This window comes from Triturus cristatus, chromosome 1_2, assembly GCF_964204655.1.
Source record: "Triturus cristatus chromosome 1_2, aTriCri1.1, whole genome shotgun sequence".
In the NCBI taxonomy this organism is placed as follows: domain Eukaryota; kingdom Metazoa; phylum Chordata; class Amphibia; order Caudata; family Salamandridae; genus Triturus; species Triturus cristatus.
This window is the reverse complement of record NC_140580.1, coordinates 1,185,730,652-1,185,753,382: the sequence shown is the minus strand read 5'-3', so window position 1 is coordinate 1,185,753,382 and position 22,731 is coordinate 1,185,730,652. Positions and strand designations below refer to the sequence as shown.

The 22,731-nt window shown below is 51.5% G+C and overlaps 1 protein-coding gene across 3 annotated transcripts in view; it reads right to left on the bottom strand.

Annotated features, from left to right (window-relative positions):
• Positions 1-16,007: 16,007 nt before the first annotated feature.
• The window catches only part of SLC27A4 (solute carrier family 27 member 4), a 330,596-nt gene continuing 323,872 nt past the window's right edge, over positions 16,008-22,731 (bottom strand). For all 3 annotated transcript variants that reach the window (XM_085614109.1, XM_085614107.1, XM_085614108.1), the window contains exon 13: positions 16,008-16,706. In XM_085614109.1, coding sequence (XP_085470235.1) covers positions 16,549-16,706 — 158 coding nt within the window. In that variant the 3' untranslated portion in view covers positions 16,008-16,548. The remainder of the gene's footprint in view (positions 16,707-22,731) is intronic.

Genomic DNA, 22,731 nt, shown 5'->3' with positions numbered 1-22,731 from the left:
CGATGTCTCTTGCAGTCAGCGAGCGATGTCTCTTGCAGTCAGCGAGTGATTGTCTCTTGCAGTCAGCATCTGATGGTCTCTTGCAGTCAGCGTGTGATGTCTCTTGCAGTCAGTGAGTGAAGGTCCCTTGCAGTCAGTGTGTGATTGTATCTTGCTGTCAGCATGTGATGGTCTCCTGCTGTCAGCGTGTGAGTGATGGTCTCTTGCAGTCAGCATCTGATGGTCTCTTGCAGTCAGCGAGCGATGTCTCTTGCAGTCAGCGAGCGATGGTCTCTTGCAGTCAGCATCTGATGGTCTCTTGCAGTCAGCGTGTGATGTCTCTTGCAGTCTGCGTGTGATGTCTCTTGCAGTCAGCGTGTGATGTCTCTTGCAGTCAGCGTGTGATGGTCTCTTGCAGTTAGTGTATGAAGGTCTCTTGCAGTCAGCCTGTGATGGTCTCTTGCAGTCAGCATAGTATGGTCTTGCAGTCAGCGTTTGAGTGATGGTCTCTTGCTGTGACCGTGGGAGTGGTTTCTTGCTGCCAGCGTGTGAGTGATGGTCTCTTGCTGTCAACAAGTGAGTGATGGTCTCCTGCAGTCAGCGAGTGATGGTCTCTTTCAGTCAGCATGTGATGGTCTTTTGCTGTCACTCCGCTGGACTGCCATGGTGGCCATGTTCAGCTGTTTCAGTAGCATCGCTTGGATTGTGCCATTTCCCAGGAAAAATCCCCCGACGCAGGTCTGGATTTCGTGCTCGGGGTTCAAGTTTTGGCAGTCACATTATTTCTACGGCCGCCATCATACATGCCTTTCCTCACACTCTTTGCGTTGTCAGCAAAGCTCACATTCAGCGGGCAGCCAGTCAGATGGGCGCAAGTTCCACCCATTCAAATCGAATAGCCGGCCTGCAGGACTTGAACATCTGGACTAAGGGTAGAAACATCCACACTAGCAGGCAGGGGGCTGCATGGAGACACTGACAGTGGAGACGAGTCAATGTGAAAGTTTCCTTTATTGCACTGAATATTCTGCGGCCAATCACAAAGCATTGCACAGCAGAGGGCGGAGCCAAGCGCAGGACATTATCAGCAATGACACGAATATGACACATTCCTGAGTGTGAGCAGATGGACAGCAGACATCCTAAAAGCAAATTACCTGGTGTTGGGGAGTGGCCAGCACAGATAGCAAACATGGGGGGCGGTGTCAGAGGTACCAGAGTGAGCTGCTCAAGAAGTGGCGGTGGAAGCTGACCCAGCAGCACGGAAGTGACATCAGAGACTGCACCAGCAGTACAGGAAGTGAAACGGCATGGTTATAAGGAGGCTTAGAAGTTGTTATCAAAAGCTGAGCTGACAGCATAGGAGGTGGAACCGAACTGACAACACAAAGTCACCTTAGAAACTGAACCAGCAGCAAAGAAAGAGCCCAGAGGACCTGAACCAGCAGCCCAGGAAGGGCGATTGGTAACAGCATCAACAGCCCCACAGGAAGTGACAGCAGATCCAGGCAGGGGTACAGGAAGTGTCACTGGAAGTTGAACCAGCAGTCAAGAAGTGGCATTGAAACCAGAGCTATTGGCACAGGGGTGGGATCACTAGCTCAAAAGCAATAATCGGACGCGCAGGAAGTGACACAGGAAGCCTAACCAGTGGCACAGGAAGTGACACAGGATCCTAACAAGTGGCACAGGAAGTGACTCAGGATCCTAACCAGTGGCACAGGAGCCTAACCAGGGGCACAGGAAGTGCTAACATAATGTGGACAAGCAGCTAAAGAAGTTCTATTACAACCTGGAGTAGCTGCACAGGAACTGACTTTGGGGGGCGTGGGACAGGGCAAACGTGCCAATGGAGGATGAACCAGCAGTGCTCTGATGGACACATCTGCAGAGCTGGAACTATCACCTGCACATGGGAGATGAGCTGGAACTCTCACCTGCACATGGGAGAGGAGCTGGGGCTCTCACCTGCACAGGGGAGAGGAGCTGTGGCTCTAACCTGCACAGGGGAGAAGAGCTGGGGCTCTCACCTGCACAGGAGAGAGAGAAGCGCCAACTCTCACCTGCACATGGAAGAGGAGCTGGGGCTCTCACCTGCACATGGGAGAGAAGAGCAAACTCTCACCTGCATATGGGAAAGGAGCTAGAGCTCACACCTGCACATGGGAGAGGAGCAGGAACTCTCACATGCACATCAGAGTGTAGCAGGAACTATCACCTGCACAGGGGAGAGAAGCGCAAACTCTCACCTGCACATGGAAGAGGAGCTGGGGCTCTCACATGCACATCAGAGAGGAGCAGGAACTATCACCTGCAAATGGGAGAGGAGCAGGAACTCTCACATGCACATCAGAGAGGAGCAGGAACTATCACCTACACATGGGAGAGGAGCAGGAACTCTCACATGCACACAGGAGAAGAGCTGGGGCTCTCACCGGCACAGGGGAGAGAAGCGCAAACTCTCACCTGCATATGGGAGAGGAGCTGAAGCGCACACCTGCACATGGGAGAGGAGCAGGAACTCTCACCTGCACATGGGAGAGAAGCAGGAACTCTTACATGCACATCAGAGAGGAGCAGGAACTATCACATGCACACAGGAGAGGAGCAGGAACTCACATGCACACAGGAGAGGAGCTGGGGCTCTCACCTGCACAGGGGATAGGAGTTGGGGCTCTCACCTGCACAGGGGAGAGGAGTTGGGGCTCTCACCTGCACAGGGGAGAGGAGTTGGGGCTCTCACCTGCACAGGGGAGAGGAGTTGGGGCTCTCACCTGCACAGGGGAGAGGAGTTGGGGCTCTCACCTGCACAGGGGAGAGGAGTTGGGGCTCTCACCTGCACAGGGGAGAGGAGTTGGGGCTCTCTCCTGCACTGGGGAGAAGAGCTGGGGCTCTCACCTGCACAGGGGAGTAGAGCTGGGGCTCTCACCTGCACAGGGGAGAAGAGCTGGGGCTCTCACCTGCACAGGGGAGAGGAGCTGGGGCTCTCACCTGCACAGGGGAGAAGAGCTGTGGCTCACATCTGCACTTGGGAGAGAAGTGCAAACTCTCACATGCACATGGGAGAGAAGTGCAAACTCTCACCTGCACATGGGAGAGAAGTGCAAACTCTCACCTGCACATGGGAGAGAAGTGCAAACTCTCACCTGCACATCAGAGAGAAGCAGGAACTCTCACCTGCACATGGGAGAGGAGCAGGAACACTCACCTGCACATGGGAGAGGAGCAGGAACTCTCACCTGCACATGGGAGAGGAGCAGGAACTCTCACCTGCACATGGGAGAGGAGCAGGAACTCTCACCTGCACATGGGAGAGGAGCTGGAACTCTCACCTGCACATGGGAGAGGAGCAGGAACTCTCACCTGCACATGGGAGAGGAGGAGGAACTCTCACCTGCACATGGGAGAGGAGCAGGAACTCTCACCTGCACATGGGAGAGGAGCTGGAACTCTCACCTGCACATGGGAGAGGAGCTGGGGCTCTCACCTGCACACCAGACAGCGGTGCTTAATTTAAGCCGGTGGTTGCCAGCACTTATTTGTCCTCATCCGACATTTCCTGAGAGCAAGAAATGGAAAAGCAAGATGGGAAAACGTTGCAAAGGGTGAAAGCAAAAACCCAGAAGAGTGAGAAAGGGGCAGGGAGTGTCTGGTTGCAGATTAAAGAGTCCTGAGGAGGATTGAAGACTGCGCAGCCTTGGTAATCAGTGCGCTGACGTTTAGAAGCACTGGCCACGGGCTTCTAAGCACATCATTTACACATGCACTGCAGGACAGCAGCAGAAGCTCTCACCTGCACAGGCTTGCCCTAATGGTTTACTCCAGTCTGTTCAGAATGAGTCACGACTGATGGTGAACACCACCTCTGAACTGGGAGTCAGACAACATGGAATGGACTCCCAAATCCCAGCAAAGCTATGAACGCTGCAGCGATAGAGACAATCTTGGGGGCCATGATCCCTCTAGAGCAGCAGGGGATCTGTCCATCGCATGCACAACGAAAGGTTCCCACACCAGAGTCGCCAGTCACACTCACCTAATGGGAGCATTATAAGGAAATAAGGAACACAGGAGTGTGTCACCGGGTCACGAGGGTGCCACAAAGACTCACCACCCCCTGAAGTGTGCACAGGGAGGTGTGCACTCACACTCACATTAAAGCCCAACAGCAGAACACAAACGTGCACCCATGCACATCTGCTCTATACATTAATGCACACACCTTTCCATCAGATGTGCAAGCAGGTGTGCACTCACATCTAACAGACCCGTGCACTCGCCCCAACCAGCACAGGCAGGTGTGCACTCACATCCAACAGACCCACGTGCACTCGCCCCAACCAGCACAGGCAGGCGTGAACTCACATCTAACAGACCCACGTGCACTCGCCCCAACCAGCACAGGCAGTTGTGCACTCACATCTAAGAGACCCACGTGCACTCACACCAACCAGCACAGGCAGGCGTGAACTCACATCCAACAGACCCACGTGCACTCGCCCCAACCAGCACAGGCAGGTGTGCACTCACATCCAACAGACCCACGTGCACTCGCCCCAACCAGCACAGGCAGTTGTGCACTCACATCTAAGAGACCCACGTGCACTCACACCAACCAGCACAGGCAGGCGTGAACTCACATCTAACAGACCCGTGCACTCGCCCCAACCAGCACAGGCAGGTGTGAACTCACATCTAACAGACCCACGTGCACTCACACCAACCAGCACAGGCAGGTGTGCACTCACATCTAACAGTCCCGTGCACTCGCCCCAACCAGCACAGGCAGGTGTGCACTCACATCTAACAGACCCACGTGCACTCACACCAACCAGCACAGGCAGGTGTACATGCACATCCAACAGACCCACGTGCACTCACACCAACCAGCACAGGCAGGTGTGAACTCACATCTAAGAGACCCACGTGCACTCACACCAACCAGCACAGGCAGGGGTGCACTCATATCTAACAGACCCACGTGCACTCACACCAACCAGCACAGGCAGGCATGAACTCACATCTAACAGTCCCGTGCACTCACACCAACCAGCACAGGCAGGGGTGCACTCACATCTAACAGTCCCGTGCACTCACACCAATCGGCACAGGCAGGTGGGCACGCACATCGAACAGTCCCATACACTCACACCAACTGGCACAGGCAGGTGTGCACTCACATCTAACAGACCCGTGCTCTCACACCAATCGGCACAGGCAGGTGTGCACGCACATCGAACAGTCCCGTGCACTCACACCAACCAGCACAGGCAGGGGTGCACTCATATCTAACAGACCCACGTGCACTCACACCAACTGACACAGGCAGGTGTGCACTGACATCTAACAGTCCCGTGCACTCACACCAACCAGCACAGGCAGGTGTGCACTCACATCTAACAGAAACCCGTGTTCTCACACCAATCGGCACAGGCAGGTGGGCACGCACATCGAACAGTCCCATACACTCACACCAACTGGCACAGGCAGGTGTGCACTCACATCTAACAGACCCGTGCTCTCACACCAATCGGCACAGGCAGGTGTGCACGCACATCTAACAGACCCGTGCACTCACACCAATCGGCACAGGCAGGTGTGCACTCACATCTAACAGTCCTGTGCACTCACACCAACCAGCACAGGCAGTTGTGCACTCACATTTAACAGTCCCGTGCACTCACACCAACCAGCACAGGCAGGTGTGCACTCACATCTAACTGACCCGTGCACTCACACCAATCAGCACAGGCAGGTGTGCACTCACATCTAACAGACCCACGTGCACTCACATCAACCGACACAGGCAGGTGTGCACGCATTCACATCGAACATCACTACAGATGCTGATGTGCGCTCACACACATCAGCTGCACAGACAAGTGTGCACACAATGCACATCCAAGAGCAGCACAATTTTCAGATAGAGCTCCACACCCAACACCAGTGACACAGACTGATGAACATTCATACCGCGAGTGGCATTCACACACAAGAGCCGTCCAGGTGGGTGTACACAATCTGGTGTGCACTCACACATCCACACCCAGCAGCAACAACACACAGACTGGTGAACATTCATACCGTGAGTGGCATTCACACACAAGAGCCGTCCAGGTGGGTGTACACAATCAGGCGTGCACTCACACATCCACACCCAGCAGCAACAACACACAGACTGGTGAACGAACATTCATACCGCAAGTGGCATCCACACGCAAGAGCCGTCCAGGTGGGTGTACACAATCTGGCGTGCACTCACACATCCACACCCAGTAGCAACAACACACAGACTGGTGAACGAACATTCATACCGCGAGTGGCATCCACACGCAAGAGCCGTCCAGGTGGGTGTACACAATCTGGCGTGCACTCACACATCCACACCCAGCAGCAACAACACACAGACTGGTGAACATTCATACCGCGAGTGGCATTCACACGCAATAGCTGTCCAGGTGGGTGTACACAATCTGGCGTGCACTCACACATCCACACCCAGCAGCAACAACACACAGACTGGTGAACATTCATACCGCGAGTGGCATCCACATGCAAGAGCCGTCCAGGTGGGTGTACACAATCAGGCATGCACTCACACATCCACACCCAGCAGCAACAACACACAGACTGGTGAACATTCATACCGTGAATGGCATTCACATGCAATAGCTGTCCAGGTGGGTGTACACAATCAGGCGTGCACTCACACATGCACACCCAGCAGCAACAACACACAGACTGGTGAACATTCATACCGCGAATGGCATTCACATGCAATAGCTGTCCAGGTGGGTGTACACAATCAGGCGTGCACTCACACATCCACACCCAGCAACAGTGCCACAGCAGAGGTTCGGAGCCTGAGGCAGCAGCAGTGAAGGTTCTTGCAAAGCACGTCTGCCTTAGAAAGACCACCTCAGGGAAGAAATGCTCAGTTTTATTACTAGGGTAAGTGAGGCAGACGCTTTAATTGCTAGAATGTGTTGGTGTTCTACTGCACTTGGTGCACAGAAAGGAGGAAGGTCAGCGTGGTCTGGTGGGGGCGGCAGCAGGTGTCACGAGCACAAAGGGCCTGGCCTTACATCTGCTCTAAGGGGTGAAAAAGCTGCTCTGGGCTCAGGAGACGCCAAGGGAAGGCGATGGAGGCTCCCAGGGTTTTCACTCCTTTGGGTACCTCAGCTCACAACTCAGGCCTGAGGGTTTCTCTACCCAACACGCATGCAGGTCCGTTTATAATGGTGAAACAGGTCCATGGTAGCTGCACTGCTGACCCGCGTGACCCTTTTCACGTGCTGCACACGCATTCAATCTGGCTTGTAGACATGGCAGCTGCAGCCAGTCCCAGCTCGGCCACAACATAACTTTAGCTAACGATGAAAAACAGTAAAGACAGCTCCTCTCTTGGAGCCCTAAAACACCCCCTTCCTCCCGGATGGCCCACTACCTCTGGGCCTTCAGCAAGAACTCGGAGGCATCCTTTCTTGTCACTCCATCCACTCTAACCCTGCGCACTGAAACGTCATTGCACTTCTACCAGCACTTAGGTGATCCCCCTACAGCTTCTGTAAATGCATGCCCAGGCTGATGTAACCTGCAGGAGCAGAGACGTGTCCCTATCCTACAGGACCCGGGACCTGCTCCGATCCTGCAAGACCCAGGACCTACTCCGATCCTGCAAGACCCATGAACTGTTCCTATCCTACAGGACCCGGGACCTACTCCGATCCTACAGGACCCGGGACCTGCTCCTATCCTGCAGGACCCGGACCTGTTCCTATCCTGCAAGACCCAGGACCTGTTCCTATCCTGCAAGACCCAGGACCTGTTCCTATCCTGCAAGACCCAGGTCCTGTTCCTATCCTGCAAGACCCAGGACCTGTTCCTATCCTGCAAGACCCGGGACCTGTTCCTATCCTGCAAGACCCAGGACCTGTTCCTATCCTGCAAGACCCATGAACTGTTCCTATCCTGCAGGACCCGGGACCGGCTCCGATCCTGCAAGACCCAGGACCTGTTCCTATCCTACAGGACCTGCTCCGATCCTGCAAGACCCATGAACTGTTCCTATCCTGCAAGACCCAGGACCTGTTCCTATCCTGCAAGACCCATGAACTGTTCCTATCCTGCAAGACCCGGGACCTGTTCCTATCCTGCAAGACCCGGGACCTGTTCCTATCCTGTAAGACCCGGGACCTGTTCCTATCCTGTAAGACCCGGGACCTGTTCCTATCCTGCAAGACCCGGGACCTGTTCCTATCCTGCAAGACCCGGGACCTGTTCCTATCCTGCAAGACCCAGGACCTGTTCCTATCCTGCAAGACCCAGGACCTGTTCCTATCCTGTAAGACCCAGGACCTGTTCCTATCCTGCAAGACCCAGGACCTGTTCCTATCCTGCAGGACCCGGAACCTGTTCCTATGCTGCAGGACCCGGAACCTGTTCCTATCCTGCAAGACCCCGGACCTGTTCCTATCCTGAAAGGCCCAGGACCTGTTCCTATCCTGCAGGACCCAGGACCTGTTCCTATGCTGCAGGACCCGGACCTGTTCCTATCCTGCAGGACCCGGACCTGTTCCTATCCTGCAGGACCCGGACCTGTTCCTATCCTGCAAGACCCCGGACCTGTTCCTATTCTGCAAGACCCCGGACCTGTTCCTATTCTGCAAGACCCCGGACCTGTTCCTATCCTGCAAGACCCAGGACCTGTTCCTATCCTGCAAGACCCAGGACCTGTTCCTATCCTGCAAGACCCAGGACCTGTTCCTATCCTGCAAGACCCAGGACCTGTTCCTATCCTGTAAGACCCATGACCTGTTCCTATCCTGTAAGACACAGGACCTCTTCCTATCCTGTGAGAGCCATGACCTTTTCCGAATCTGCAAGACCAGGGACCTGTATCTATCCTGCAAGCTCCAGGACCTGTCACTACTTACAGGGCCCAGGACCTGTTGACACATGTTGGTTGAGCCCTGCACAGGCACAGGCGGGTAGGTGCCAGGTTTGTACAACTCACTTTCATCCTTCAAAGACATCAGCCATCAAACCACAGACACATGGAGTGTCTCTGGGGCGGCCTAGAGGAAGAAAGATCAGAACAGAGGGAGGGCATTTTAACATTTCAGCATCTGTGGCTCTGACCTTCTACAGCGCCATGCTGCTTTTGGCCAGGGTGGCACCATTCATATACCGCATATATACATGCATATCATGCAGAACATTAGACTTTCTGATCCCAAACGTTTCTCTATAAAGTGCCTGATGCATTTTCGGCCACAAACAATAGATGAATGCAGCATGAAGAGAAAAGCGCTGTTGGTCCCTCCAAGGGTTAAGGCGTCCATCAATCAACAGCCATGGTTCCTGGATAAAATGGCACACTGAAAGACTCATAGGACACGCTCATGTGCAGCACCAGGGCACGTGAAGGCTCCCTCCTAGAAGGACCACAGGTGCAGTGAAGTCTGCCCTCTGTGCCCAGAGGAGCACCAGACCTGGGAGCTGCCAGCCCATGGGGTGGTGCCCGCGGCTATGAGGAAACACCGCAAGACCAGCCTGGGAGCATCACATCTCTAGCTCCAAGCCCCTCTGCCCCGCGTTGGACCCCAGGGACACAAGCACACTGAAGACCCCCAAGTGAAAGATCTAACGCTGCGGATGTGGACCCAGCCCAACCAGTATCTTTGAACATAGGCCTTGGAGAGCACTGTCAAGAAGGAACAAGCATTTGCAATGTAATAGGTCTCGCATTTGCAAGAGTTTGAGCTATTGGCGCCGTAAATGACAGTGTCTTTTACCTGTGTGTTTTTGTTTGGAGTGCAGTGGCCTCAGGGACCTTTTCAGTGGTTTGCCATGCAGCACATCATCCCGGGTGCTGCGCCGCCAGGGACTGAAGAGCCGTACAATTACTACACAGTGGCTCACGCCGTCTGATTCTGCCCCATGAAACATTTATGGACACATTGCAAGGCTTTTTAAGTCACAAACAGAGAGGGGAGTGCCTCGATGCAAGTGACGAGCACTATTTGTGAGAGACTGCATCACTAGAGTAGTGAACAGCCTGAAGGATCAGCGTTGGGGGCAGATTTAACACAATGAAATGACAGATTTAACACACCTCATGCTGAAAACGATGCACTGAATTTAGAAGCACAATTGTCTGAGCAGTGCATGGCCCTGGCTTTGTCTGAGCCCAGGGACAGCCACTGGTCACTGCTTGGATTGCAGCCCCAAAATAAATGTAACTGCATTACCGGCTCTACTTTCAACGTGGAGCTGTGATGTTTAACTGAAAGGGAACTCCTAGGGCTCCTTCCCGGCTGTAGAGGCCACAGAACAATCAAATATGCATTTGCCTTTCCCTGTGTTGTCTTGCAAACACCTTACAAGCATTGGCAAAGCCAACAGTTCTTGCTTTTGGAGAGAGAGCGCTATTGGCGTTGTAAATGACAATGTCTTTTATCCATGTGTTATGGAGTTATGGAGTGGAGGTATGTGGCGTATATTGAAGCAGTTAGCTGTGGAATTGTGAGGCGTAGAATAAAGTGGTTGTGGAGTGGATTTGTGCAGTGGAATTATGTGGGTAGAAATTATGTGGTATTGAGATTGGACTCTAATTATGTGCATTGGTATTTTGTGTTGTGGAGTGGTATGTAGTGGAGTTTAATTATGTGGTGTGCTGTTGAATTTTGTGGCATGATGGGGAATTCTGTTGTATCGCATACATGCATGTGATGGAGACATTCCCTCTAGACTGCCAGGGGGCTGTGGGGGGGTGGGGGGGTGGGGGGGGGGAGCTACTGTTGTGCCAGTCATGCCCAGACCTCTGCCATGTGAGGAATGAGAAACCCCCCTTTACTGTCTTCAGCTCGGGACAGGGTAGAAGGGAAAAGTATTTAAAAGGAAGATGTGGAAAACCGCAATGAGAGGGTTAGGTGGGCTGAGGGGGCGAAGAAAGGTTTGAGTGAGGGGACAGTAGAACAGAAAAGGGAGAACCCCGAAGGAGCAGAAAGGTGGAACATGGATACAAACACTGTGGAGAGAGAGAGGGAAAAAAACAAGCCAGAAAACACACGAACCTGGGAGGGCTACACGAGGCAGGAGGAATAGAAAGAGAAGACCTTGAAATGGAGAAGAAGAGAAGAGTGACACTGAGTGACATTGTGTGCACACGCCTAGGTGCCTCGAAGCCAGCAGCAGCGCAGGACTTGGTGACAAGCACGCTCCTTGATGGGGGCAGAGACTGGGATGAGAGGATGAGTGTGACTAAGTGACATTGTGTGCACACGCCTAGGTGCCTCGAAGCCAGCAGCAGCGTAGTGCTTGGTGACAAGCGCTCTCCTTCATGGGGGCAGAGAATGGGATGAGAGTGACTGAGTGACATTGTGTGCACACGCCTAGGTGCCTCGAAGCCAGCAGCAGCGTAGTGCTTGGTGACAAGTGCTCTCCTTGATGGGGGCAGAGAATGGGATGAGAGGATGAGTGTGACTGAGTGACATTGTGTGCACATGCCTAGGTGCCTCGAAGCCAGCAGCAGCGCAGTGCTTGGTGACAAGCGCGTTCCTTGATGGCTGTAGTGTGTTTGTAAGCTGGCAGGGCACACTGTGGGACAGAGTAGCTACCACTGCGCAGTGCACTTGGTTACTGCCTCTAGGCGCTGTATAGTGAGGGTTGCGGCTTCCACTGCATATTGTGGCAGTGACGCTTTGTGCAGCGCCGAGATTGCAGCTGTCATTACTGCAAGGCGCTGTCCATACCATGGGGCCTGTGTGAGGGTGCTTCGAAGGCTGCTGGCCATATACTACATGACTGTCACGGATGTCAGCACAGCGCTCTCTGCTGGCTTTGTTCATATGCTGCTGTCTCGGCACGTGATCACACGTGACCTCCACTCTGCTTCTTTCCAAAGGTCATCCCATGTTCTTTAAACCCTAAGACAAGATGGATACATCCGAACACACAGCAAGAGTTGACCAGTGTTTGCTGGAAGCAGGACATGTGCTAAGCAGCAGCGGCTGGTCCTCTGTGCACTATAATAGAGCAGGCGGGACATCCGTTGCTGCTTGGCAGATGTCCCGCCCCGTGCTTTCTACAGTTTCCGCCTAGAAGACAACGGCGCTTTCTGAAGTTTATACCAGAGAGGAAAGAAACAGCATGAACCTTCGCTGTCTGCAAGAATCCAAAGGTGACTGGCGGGACGGCACCTGCAGGGACACGTTTTATTGTGTTCACAGCGCAGCGAAATAACACCACAGTAATTAATATGCATCAAATCGGTTGTCACCCATATGTGATACGGTTATTTAGAAGGCCACATGTTACTTTGAATAGGTTTTTAACTGCAGCAAACCGAATACATATTATTACTTACTACAAGCCACATGGACAACGATAGGGCAGATGGGGGCCGCCGCATTTGATGAGAGCAGGCACCATGCTAAAAACTGAAGCACGGCGCCCATGTAAGTTTACTGACGAGCACTAAAAGCGCTGGCCTCCTAAAGCTGCTGTAGAGGACGACAGCACAAGGTGGTGTAAGAGAGGCTGGATTGTATGTTTCAGGACATTTCGTTTTCAAAAAATATTATGCACGCCAGCAGAACAGAATTTAAATAAGCAAACCGCAAACCTTATGAACATGGCCCGGATAGAAAGCAGCCCTCGCACATAATATTAAAAAAAGGTGCAAAATACTCGACAGGCGGAAGGTTGGGGGGGCTGTGGATTGGAGCCAAACAAAAGAGCGAGCAGGAAATAAATATTTACAAGCAGGACGGAGGAGGAGAAGGCAGCTGCAGCCCAAAGAGAGGGAGCCAGTGTGGGCACCAGTGAGTTCCTGAGCCTGAACAAGTAACAATAAAGAAAGAGTGCTTCCAAAGTAATTAATAACATGAAGAGTAAGAGCACTTGTAAGAGAGGCATTCCCCATGGGAGGTTACAAAATTAAAAAAGGAGGGACTAGTGACCATACTAACCAATGAAATGCAGCCATTTACAAAGGACAGTAGAAGGAGCCAATTAGAAAGATGTGTGATGGTTAATGTCCATATGAATACAGCATGTCTCGAAAAGACAGCGCAAGCGCTGCCTAAGCAAGACCTAAAAAGTCGGCTTCCCCTAGAGATTCAGAACTGGCCTGCATGAGGACTCCAAGGCACTATGGTCTTTTCTGAATAGACTTTTTATTTCACTTTTACTGGGTCTATTAGCACTGGCTTATGGCAGCAAGCTGCTTTGTAGCGCTCCGGCGACTCTTTAGTGCATGTCTTTAGGTCAAGGTGGCTCCTATTTCCACCAGCCAACTGAATGCCAGGCTCTCTCCCACGTGCCCCCCCACCCTGAGGATCTGCCCTTTGTGCGGGCCAGAGGGAGGTCGCAGCCCACCTCTGCCCATGGGCACTGTTCAGGCCGGTTGTGCTGGTCTTTGGGGCCGCCCAGAAGAGCGCGGAGCTGGACACAGTCTGGCTACACACTGGGAATTGTAGGTGGTACCATGATGTCACCTGGGCCACCCATCTCAAGTAAAGTACCGACGGGGAGGAACCCTTTGCAACCCTGCTGGATTGGGTTTCACAGCTGAAAAGGAGGAGGAGTTAATGGAGAGTCACCAGGAGAGCTCAGCGGCACCGGAGGGCCACACCAGAGATTCTGGTCCATTTCTCCAGGTGGGTCTGTGGAGTTTTCAAAACCAGTGCTTATTGCGGAGCAGGTAAGGCCAGAGAGGAGGAAAGCGCTTCTCCTATACGGTCTACAGTGCTGCAGTCCATCTCCCCGCCTGAAACCTGAATATTATTGTACACATTCTAGACGTTGCTGCTTGCCTTCCTCTCCATAATTGGACGGGTGACCTCGATCGATAGTTTTGCTGGACTTTTCTTTTTTTACCATATAGATTCTTTTTAGTTAAGGGCCTTGGTCTTTACCGGACTTTTTATGCTATTGATTTTTTAACACATTTGGATCATTGATGAAATTCTCTCCACATCACTGCTGTTCCACCAACCATTAGCTGTATAATTTTTTTAAATAACCTTTTGTGTGGGACCTAAGTTCTTTATCTTAGCAACATATTGCCCTGTGCTTGTTGACCACTGCTTCAAGCGCTATGAGGAGGCAGAGCCAAGACGTCTTCGAGGAGCATCTGGTTCGTCTGTGTGTGTGGACGTCTGGGTCACCGGATGTGCACAAGCTCCACTGAAGTGCGTCCCTTCCCTCTCTGCCCTCCCGAGTGCGCATGTGTGTGTCCTGAGTATGGGTGAGAGCTGTAATAGCCAACAAACACTGCTACACACTCACATTCACACCCACCAAGACTACACAAATGGGGCGCACTCATGCAGTCCCCCAAATCAGCAGCACACAAGCAGGTGTAAGAATATCTTCACACCCTTCAGCACCACAGCAGCTGTTCACTCTCACATCAGAATCCAGAAGCAAGTGAAAACAAGCATTGACAAAAACCAACAGGTTTCACCTTTGAGACCTATTGACTTTGTCCAGGATTTTTACACATGCTGTGCAGCATCCGTGACGTGCAAAAGCTTTTTTTTGAAGCATGGGTGGCGGTTGAGTGGAGCAACGTAGAGGGCATGGGTGGGGAAAAGCAACAGGTAAGAGCAGCATGGAGAGGGTGGGGGAGAAGTACACAGGTGGAAAAGAAAAGGGAGGAGGACACAAGAGCGAATGCAACATGGAGGGTGGTAGAGAGGACACAGGTGACTGAGCAACATGGTGTGCAGAGAAGAGACGTACACGAGGGAGATCTCTGGGAAAGACGTGTACTCTTGTTTCGTGCTTAACAGGAAAGAAAGAAATAGTGGGGTGGGTGGGGTGGCGTAGTGGGCAAAAGAACGATGGATTAACATCCAGATCGTTTGACTGGGGGATAACGTTTGCATTGTCAGCATTCCGTTCATCATTTGTTTGCTGTAACACTTTTCGCCCTAAGTGGGATGGGTATGCCCAGACATGGGTCCCTTGCTCACTGCGCCACTGGATTCAAGCTAGCCTGGCTGAAGAAGGGTGACATACCCTGAAACCAGTCCCAGGATGCTTGTTTCCGGTCCAGGGAGGACCTGGCCTGGCAGTTCAGTCTGGACCTTTCCCAAGGGGCACAGGGTCCAGACTGATTTGCATATGGCTGGGTCCAAACTGGGGTGGCGTAGTGGGCAAAAGAACGATGGATTTAACCCAGATCTTTTGACTGGGGGAGAATGTTTGCATTGTCAGCATCCGTCCATCATTTGTTTGCTGTAACACTATAAAGCAAGTGGAGGCAAAAAAGTAAGTCACTGAAAAGCTATGGTAAAATGGCTATGCTCCATGGGAGGACCAAACACTAGATTGACAAGCTGGGACACGAATACAAAGCAGGCTGAGAGTGACAGTAAATCCAACCAATTGTAAGCCAAGGACAGGCACGTAGTCTCTGTATGTTCTTGGTAAGCTCACAATATGTCTTTCACAGTTAGACAGCTGGACTGTCTTGTAGGCTCGACCTAAACAGACATTTGTATGCAACAAGTGTGCATCAGCAGACAGACAGACGTGAGCTCATACAGCCATGATTATCAGCAGCATGACCAGGCGGGTACATACATGTTCAGATTCAGCAGCAGCCCACAGAAAGTGGTGAGTGCATGTACACACACAATCCACCAGTGATCCATGGACATGCTCGTTCATACCTGTTTGCACCCAAGAAATACACAGAGCAGTAACATACATGTGTGCGCGGGCGATAGCGCGTGTACTTCACACAGGAGCTCTAGATGAGTATGTGAATGTCAGTATGCTGCTGGGACACTGAGTAGCCAAGCACTCTACAAATCACCCGCATCGATTCATTCTGCTGAAAACCAATAACACACCACAGTGGCACTCGGACAAGTGCTTTCTGACATGTGTTCAAGCATACACATCAGGAGCACACAGGTAGACGTGTGCTTACTCCCACATGCAAACACACACTCGCACCCACCCACCGGCACACTTCACATTCATACACATATAAAGAGCCTAAAATGCAATTTCCCTTTGGGTTAACAGTTTTACATCTGCTGGACTTCAAATCCACACATAATAAATATTATTCCCTTCTTGAATCCATGTGGCGGTGTGCTTAATGCTTCAGTGCTCCCAATCTGAGGGTCGTAGGTAAAGTAGATCCTCAGTTGATGCGTCCAGTGCCCACATGTGTGTGTCATAACTTCAAACAAGTCCAGAAAATTCCTCTCTAGCTTCCCTGATTACAGCCAGAGAAAAGCAGTCCCGTAACTGCAATAAATTAATTTTACAAAAATCAACGGTAAAAGTAAAAATATTATCTGCCACCCTCTCCAGAATACGTAATAGATGACATAATGGAAGAGGTCAGAAGTGAGGAGGGGGCCCAGTGTCTCAGGCTTTGCACCCCGGGCTCAGCATACTTTGGTCAGCCACTTCCCGGATAGGAAGAGCTTGGTCTTGGTTCATAACCTTGGGAAGCAGCCCGCGGAGCCCTCTCGTCACCTGCAACCCATGCATCTTGTACGTCTAGTGCTCTCCAGGAGAAGATGGGACCTTCCATGGTCACAGCTTCTGCTTCCCAGACTGGATCCTCCGGAACATCTCTTCATCCAGAGGGAGGTACTTCCCAAGGTGGGAATCCAGGAGGAACAATCGATCCTTCACCAGCATCGGGTCATAGCCTTCTCGCCGCATATCGGTCTTCTGGAACTTGTAGGTACCTGCAGAGGAGGAGAAGAAGAGTGTCATCGGGAGAGAAAAGAAGACAGCAAAGACATCGGGAGGAAGTAGAGAAGAACAGAGTCACCGGGAGGAGGAAGAGAGAAATGACACCTGCAGGAAGCAGAGAAGAAGAGTGTCAGCAGGAGAAGGAGGAAAAGAGCAAAACTCCAAGAGGAAGCAGAGAAGAGCGTTACCGGGAGAAGGAGAAAGAGAGCAAAGACGGCAGGAGGAAGCAGAGAAGAGCACAGTCACTGGAAGAAGGAGGAAGACAGGAAAGACGGAATGTGGAAGTAGAGAAGAATGGGGCCAATGGGAGAAGAAGCAAGACAGCAAAGACGGCAGGAGGAAACAGAGAAGAAGACTGTCACCAGGAGCAGGAAGAGTGCAAAGATAACCAGAGGAAGCAGAGTAGAAGAGTGTCACCGGGAGGAGGAGGAAAAAAGCAAAGACGGCAGGAGGAAGCAGAGAAGAAGACTGTCACCAGGAGCAGGAAGAGTGCAAAGATAACCAGAGGAAGCAGAGTAGAAGAGTGTCACCGGGAGGAGGAGGAAAAAAGCAAAGACGGCAGGAGGAAGCAGAGAAGAGTGTCACTGGGAGAAGGAAGAAGAGAGAATGGACACTAGGAGGTAGCAGGGAAAAGTGTGTCCCCAAGAGAAGGAGGAAAAGAGCAAAGACAGCAGGAGGAAGCAGAGAAGAGCGTTACCAGGAGAAGGAGGAAGAGAGCAAAGATGGCAGGAGGAAGCAGAGAAGAGCCGTCACCGGAAGGAGGAGGAAGACAGGAAAGACGGCAGGAGGAAGCAGAGAAGAACAGTGTCACTGGCAGAAGGAGGAAGAGAGCAAAGACGGCATGTGAAAGTAGAGAAGAAGAGGATCAACAGGAGAAGAAGCAAGACAGCAAAGACGGCAGGAGGAAGCAGAGAAGAAGACTGTCACCAGGAGCAGGAAGAGTGCAAAGATAACCAGAGGAAGCAGATAAGAAGAGTGTCACCGGGAGGAGGAGGAAAAAAGCAAAGACAGCAGGAGGAAGCAGAGAAGAGCACAGTCACCGGAAGGAGGAGGAAGACAGGAAAGACAGCAGGAGGAAGCAGAGAAGAAGAGTGTCACCGGGAGGAGGAGGAAAAAAGCAAAGACGGCAGGAGGAAGCAGAGAAGAGCACAGTCACCGGAAGGAGGAGGAAGACAGGAAAGACAGCAGGAGGAAGCAGAGAAGAAGACTGTCACCAGGAGCAGGAAGAGTGCAAAGATAACCAGATGAAGCAGAGTAGAAGTGTGTCACCGGGAGGAGGAAGAAGAGAGAATGGACACTAGGAGGTAGCAGGGAAAAGTGTGTCCCCAAGAGAAGGAGGAAAAGAGCAAAGACAGCAGGAGGAAGCAGAGAAGAGCGTTACCAGGAGGAGGAAGAGAGCAAAGACGGCAGGAGGAAGCAGAGAAGAAGACTGTCACCAGGCGAAGGAAGAAGAGATTAATAACACTAGGAAGATAGCAATGAACTCCAGGAGGGAGCAGAGAAGTAGAGTAACTGAGAGAATGAGGAAGGCAGCAAGGACGGCAGGAGGAGGTAGAGAAGAAGAGTGTCACTGGGAGAAGGAGGAAGAGAGCAATGACTCCAGGAGGGAGCAGATAAGTAGAGCGTAACTGAGAGTATGAGGAAGAGAGCAAAGACGGTAGGAGGAAATAGAGAAGAAGACTGTCACCGGGAGAAGGAAGAGAGGTAAGACTCCAGGAGGGAGCAGAAAAGAAGAGTGCCACCAGGAGAAGGAGGAAGAGAGCAAAGATGGCAGGAGGAAGCAGAGAAGAGCACAGTCACCGGAAGAAGGAGGAAGACGGCAAAGACGGCATGTGAAAGTAGAGAAGAGGATCAACAGGAGAAGAAGCAAGACAGCAAAGACGGCAGGAGGAAGCAGAGAAGAAGACTGTCAACAGGAGCAGGAAGAGTGCAAAGATAACCAGATGAAGCAGAGTAGAAGTGTGTCACCGGGAGAAGGAAGAAGAGAGAATGGACACTAGGAGGTAGCAGGGAAAAGTGTGTCCCCAAGAGAAGGAGGAAAAGAGCAAAGACAGCAGGAGGAAGCAGAGAAGAACGTTACCAGGAGGAGGAAAAAAGCAAAGACGGCAGGAGGAAGCAGAGAAGAGTGTCACTGGGAGAAGGAAGAAGAGAGAATGGACACTAGGAGGAAGAAGGGAAGAAGAGTGTGTCACCAGGAGAAGGAAGAAGAGAGAACAGACAGCAGAAGAAGCAGAGAAGAAGAGTGTCACTGGCAGAAGGAAGAGAGGTAAGACTCCAGGAGGGAGCAGAGAAGAAGAGTGTCACCAGGAGAAGGAAGAAAAGGGAAATTACACCAGCAAGAAGCAAAGAAGAAAAGCATCCCAGGGAGAAGAAGGAAGACAGTAAAGATTGCAGGAGTAAGCAGAGAAGAAGAGTTACCGGGAGAAGGAGGAAGAGCGCAAAGACAGTAGAGAAGAAGAGTTACCGGGAGAAGGAGGAAGAGCGCAAAGACAGTAGAGAAGAAGAGTGACACCGGGAGAAGGAGGAAGAGAGCAAAGACTCCAGGAGGAAGCAGAGAAGTAGAGTCACCGTGAGAAGGAGGAAGAGAGCAAAGACTGTAGGAGGAAGGAGAGAAGAAGAGTCACTGGAAGAAGGAGGAAGAGAGCAAAGACACCAGGAGGAAGCAGAGCAGAAGAGTCACCGTGAAGAGGAGGAAGAGAGGAAAGAGGGCAGGAGGAAGCAGAGAAGAAGAGTCACCGAGAGAAGGAGGAAGAGAGCAAAGACTCCAGGAGGAAGCAGAGAAGAAGAGTGTCACCAGGAGAAGATAGAAAAGAGAAATGACACCAGGAAGAAGCAAAGAAGAAGCGCATCACCGGGAGAAGAAGGAAGAGAACAAAGACGGTTGGGGGAAGAAGAATCACTGGGAGAAGGAGGAAGAGAGCAAAGATGGCATGTGGAAGTAGAGAAGAAGAGTGTCACAGGAGAAGAAGAAGAGAGCGAAGATTGCAAAAGGAAGCAGAGAAGAAGAGTATCACTGGAAGAAGAACAAAAGAACTAAGGTGGGAAGAGTGTCACCAGGAGGAGGAAGTGTGCAAAGGCAACCAGAGGAAGCAGATAAAAAGAGTGTCACCAGGAGAAGGAAGAAAAGAGAAATGACACAATGAAGAAGCAAAGAAGAAGAGCATCACCGGGAGAGGAGATTAATGACACCAGGAGGAAGCAGAGAAGATGAGTGTCACCAGAGAAAGATGAAGAGTACAAAGATGGCAAGAGCAAGCAGAGAAGAAGAGTGTCACCGGGAGAAGAAGAGAGCAAAGATGGCAAGATTAAGCAGAGAAGAAGAGTGTCACCAGAAGAAGATAGAAAAGAGCAAAGATGGCAGGAGGAATCAGAGAAGAAGAGTGTCACCGGGAGAAAGAGGAAGAGATGACTCCAGGAGGGAGCAGAGAAGAAGAATGTCACTAGGAGAGGGAAGAAGAGAGAAATGACAACCGGAGTAAGCAGAGAAGAAAGTCACCGGGAGAAGAGAGTAATGACATCAGCAGGAGGAGAAGCAGAACATTGATACTGAGCAGGAAAGCGATGAACAGTGGCACAAGGGAAAGGAAGGGAAGAATAGCGACAATAGGAGTAACACAAGGATGGCCATAACACGGAGAAGAGAAGAACAGTGATGCCAGGTGAGGGACCCAATGACACCGGAGAAAGAAATGATGAACTGTGGCACTGGGAGGAAGACGAATGGTGCCACTGGAGTATAGATGTGTGGTTGTCATTGGTCCAAACGCCTATGAACTCTCCCTGAGACAGCCACTAGGAGTGCAAGTTTACATGTGAGGCTGTCATTGGTCAAAAAGCCTATGAGCTCTCTCTGCGACAGCCACTAGGAGTGCAAGTTTACAGGTGCGGCTGTCATTGGACCAAAAGCCTATGAGCTCTCTCTGCGCCAGCCACTAGGAGTGCAAGTTTACATGTGAGGCTGTCATTAGTCCAAACCCCTATGAGCTCTCTATGCGCCAGCCACTAGGAGTGCAAGTTTACAGGTGCGGCTGTCATTGGTCCAAAAGCCTATGAGCTCTCTCTGCGCCAGCCACTAGGAGTGCAAGTTTACATGTGAGGCTGTCATTGGTCCAAACCCCTATGAGCTCTCTCTGCGCCAGCCACTAGGAGTGCAAGTTTAAATGTGAGGCTGTCATTGGTCCAAAAGCCTATGAGCGCTCTCTGCACCAGCCACTAGGAGTGCAAGTTTACATGTGAGGCTGTCATTGGTCCAAACCCCTATGAGCTCTCTCTGCGCCAGCCACTATGAGTGCAAGTTTACAGGTGCGGCTTTCATTGGTACAAACGCCTATTAGCTCTCTCTGCGCCAGCCACTAGGAGTGGAAGTTTACATGTGAGGCTGTCATTAGTCCAAATCCCTATGAGCTCTCTCTGCGCCAGCCGCTAGGAGTGCAAGTTTACATGTGAGGCTGTCATTGGTCCAAACCCCTATGAGCTCTCTCTGCACGAGCCACTAGGAGTGCAAGTTTACAGGTGCGGCTTTCATTGGTACAAACGCCTATTAGCTCTCTCTGCGCCAGCCACTAGGAGTGCAAGTTTACATGTGAGGCTGTCATTGGTCCAAACCCCTAAGAGCTCTCTCTGCGCCAGCCACTAGGAGTGCAAGTTTACAGGTGCAGCTATCATTGGTCCAAAAGCCTATTAGCTCTCTCTGCGCCAGCCACTAGGAGTGCAAGTTTACATGTGAGGCTGTCATTGGTCCAAACCCCTATGAGCTCTCTCTGCGCCAGCCACTAGGAGTTCAAGTTTACGGGTGCGGCTTTCATTGGTACAAACGCCTATTAGCTCTCTCTGCGCCAATCACTAGGAGTGCAAGTTTACATGGCTGTTGTGTGAATTATGATTTACGGAGCTAACCATAACAGGAACATTTCAGTGTCACTTTGCATTCTGTAAGGTGCTATTACCACCGCAAACCATAACTTCACTTTAACAGTAGTATTCTAGTGACTATAAGTATATATACAAGTTATAGTTTACTAAGCTAACTATAACTTGCGTCCTCGCCATGTGCCGCTTATGACCTTGCAAATTACATCACTCATAACATGTTAAATGGCATAATCAATGACCTCATTGATGACATCTCAAATGACTTCTTTGATGACATCACTGGGAACATTATCCAGTCACTGAGACGGTGTCCTATACAGAATTTCTTTAGTTTATTTGTAGTTTTTACCTCATTTTCTGGGGTTTTTGATCATATTGAAACTTGAGCATATGCTCAACCCTCTCAAGCAGCCTGCAGCCAATGCGGACGGTCGTTGTGCGCAGCAGCGGTTTGGCTGCAGGGCCTAGTTTCTGGCCAGTCTCTGTGCCAAACACCGCCACAACTGCCTAACCTACTGCTTGACCCTGATGCACATGGCCTCCGACCAAGCCCTGCATCCAAACTCCTTGTGAGAGACCAACACCCCTACTAACCCCCGTCTTTGGCCATCTGCCTACCAGTGGCCAACCTCCACTGTGCAAGCCTTCGGCCCTGCACCCGACCTCCTCTGCTCCAACATGCAATAAACCCATACTGCATCTTTCAGCCGTAAGGACCCAACCTGCATGGTCTTCAAATTGTTTTGGCACTTTACCATGCAAGCTTCCAACCCATGTCCGTCCCAGTCAAGAGACATTGTGCCATGGTACAATGCGGTGGAAGCTTGTATACCAGCTCCCATGGTAGTCTAATAGTACCCCATGGGCGGGCCAACTTGGGTCTCACAAGAGTACTGCAGCATTGATGTCCCAATTTTTTTTTATTCTCTAGGGTGGGATTCTCTGTATGCACTACCCCACTCAAAGGGCCTGGGGCCAAGGTGCCCCTTTATGCCTTCTTACAAAACCTTTTTTAAGATATGGGGACCAAGTCTCCAAGTCCTGGTAATGGCAGCCACAACATTTTTAGGTCTCGTATAGCGACGCAGCGCTTGCGCTGCTCGCCTTGGCGAGATCTTTTGTCATCGGTTTTGGTAGCGAAGGGGT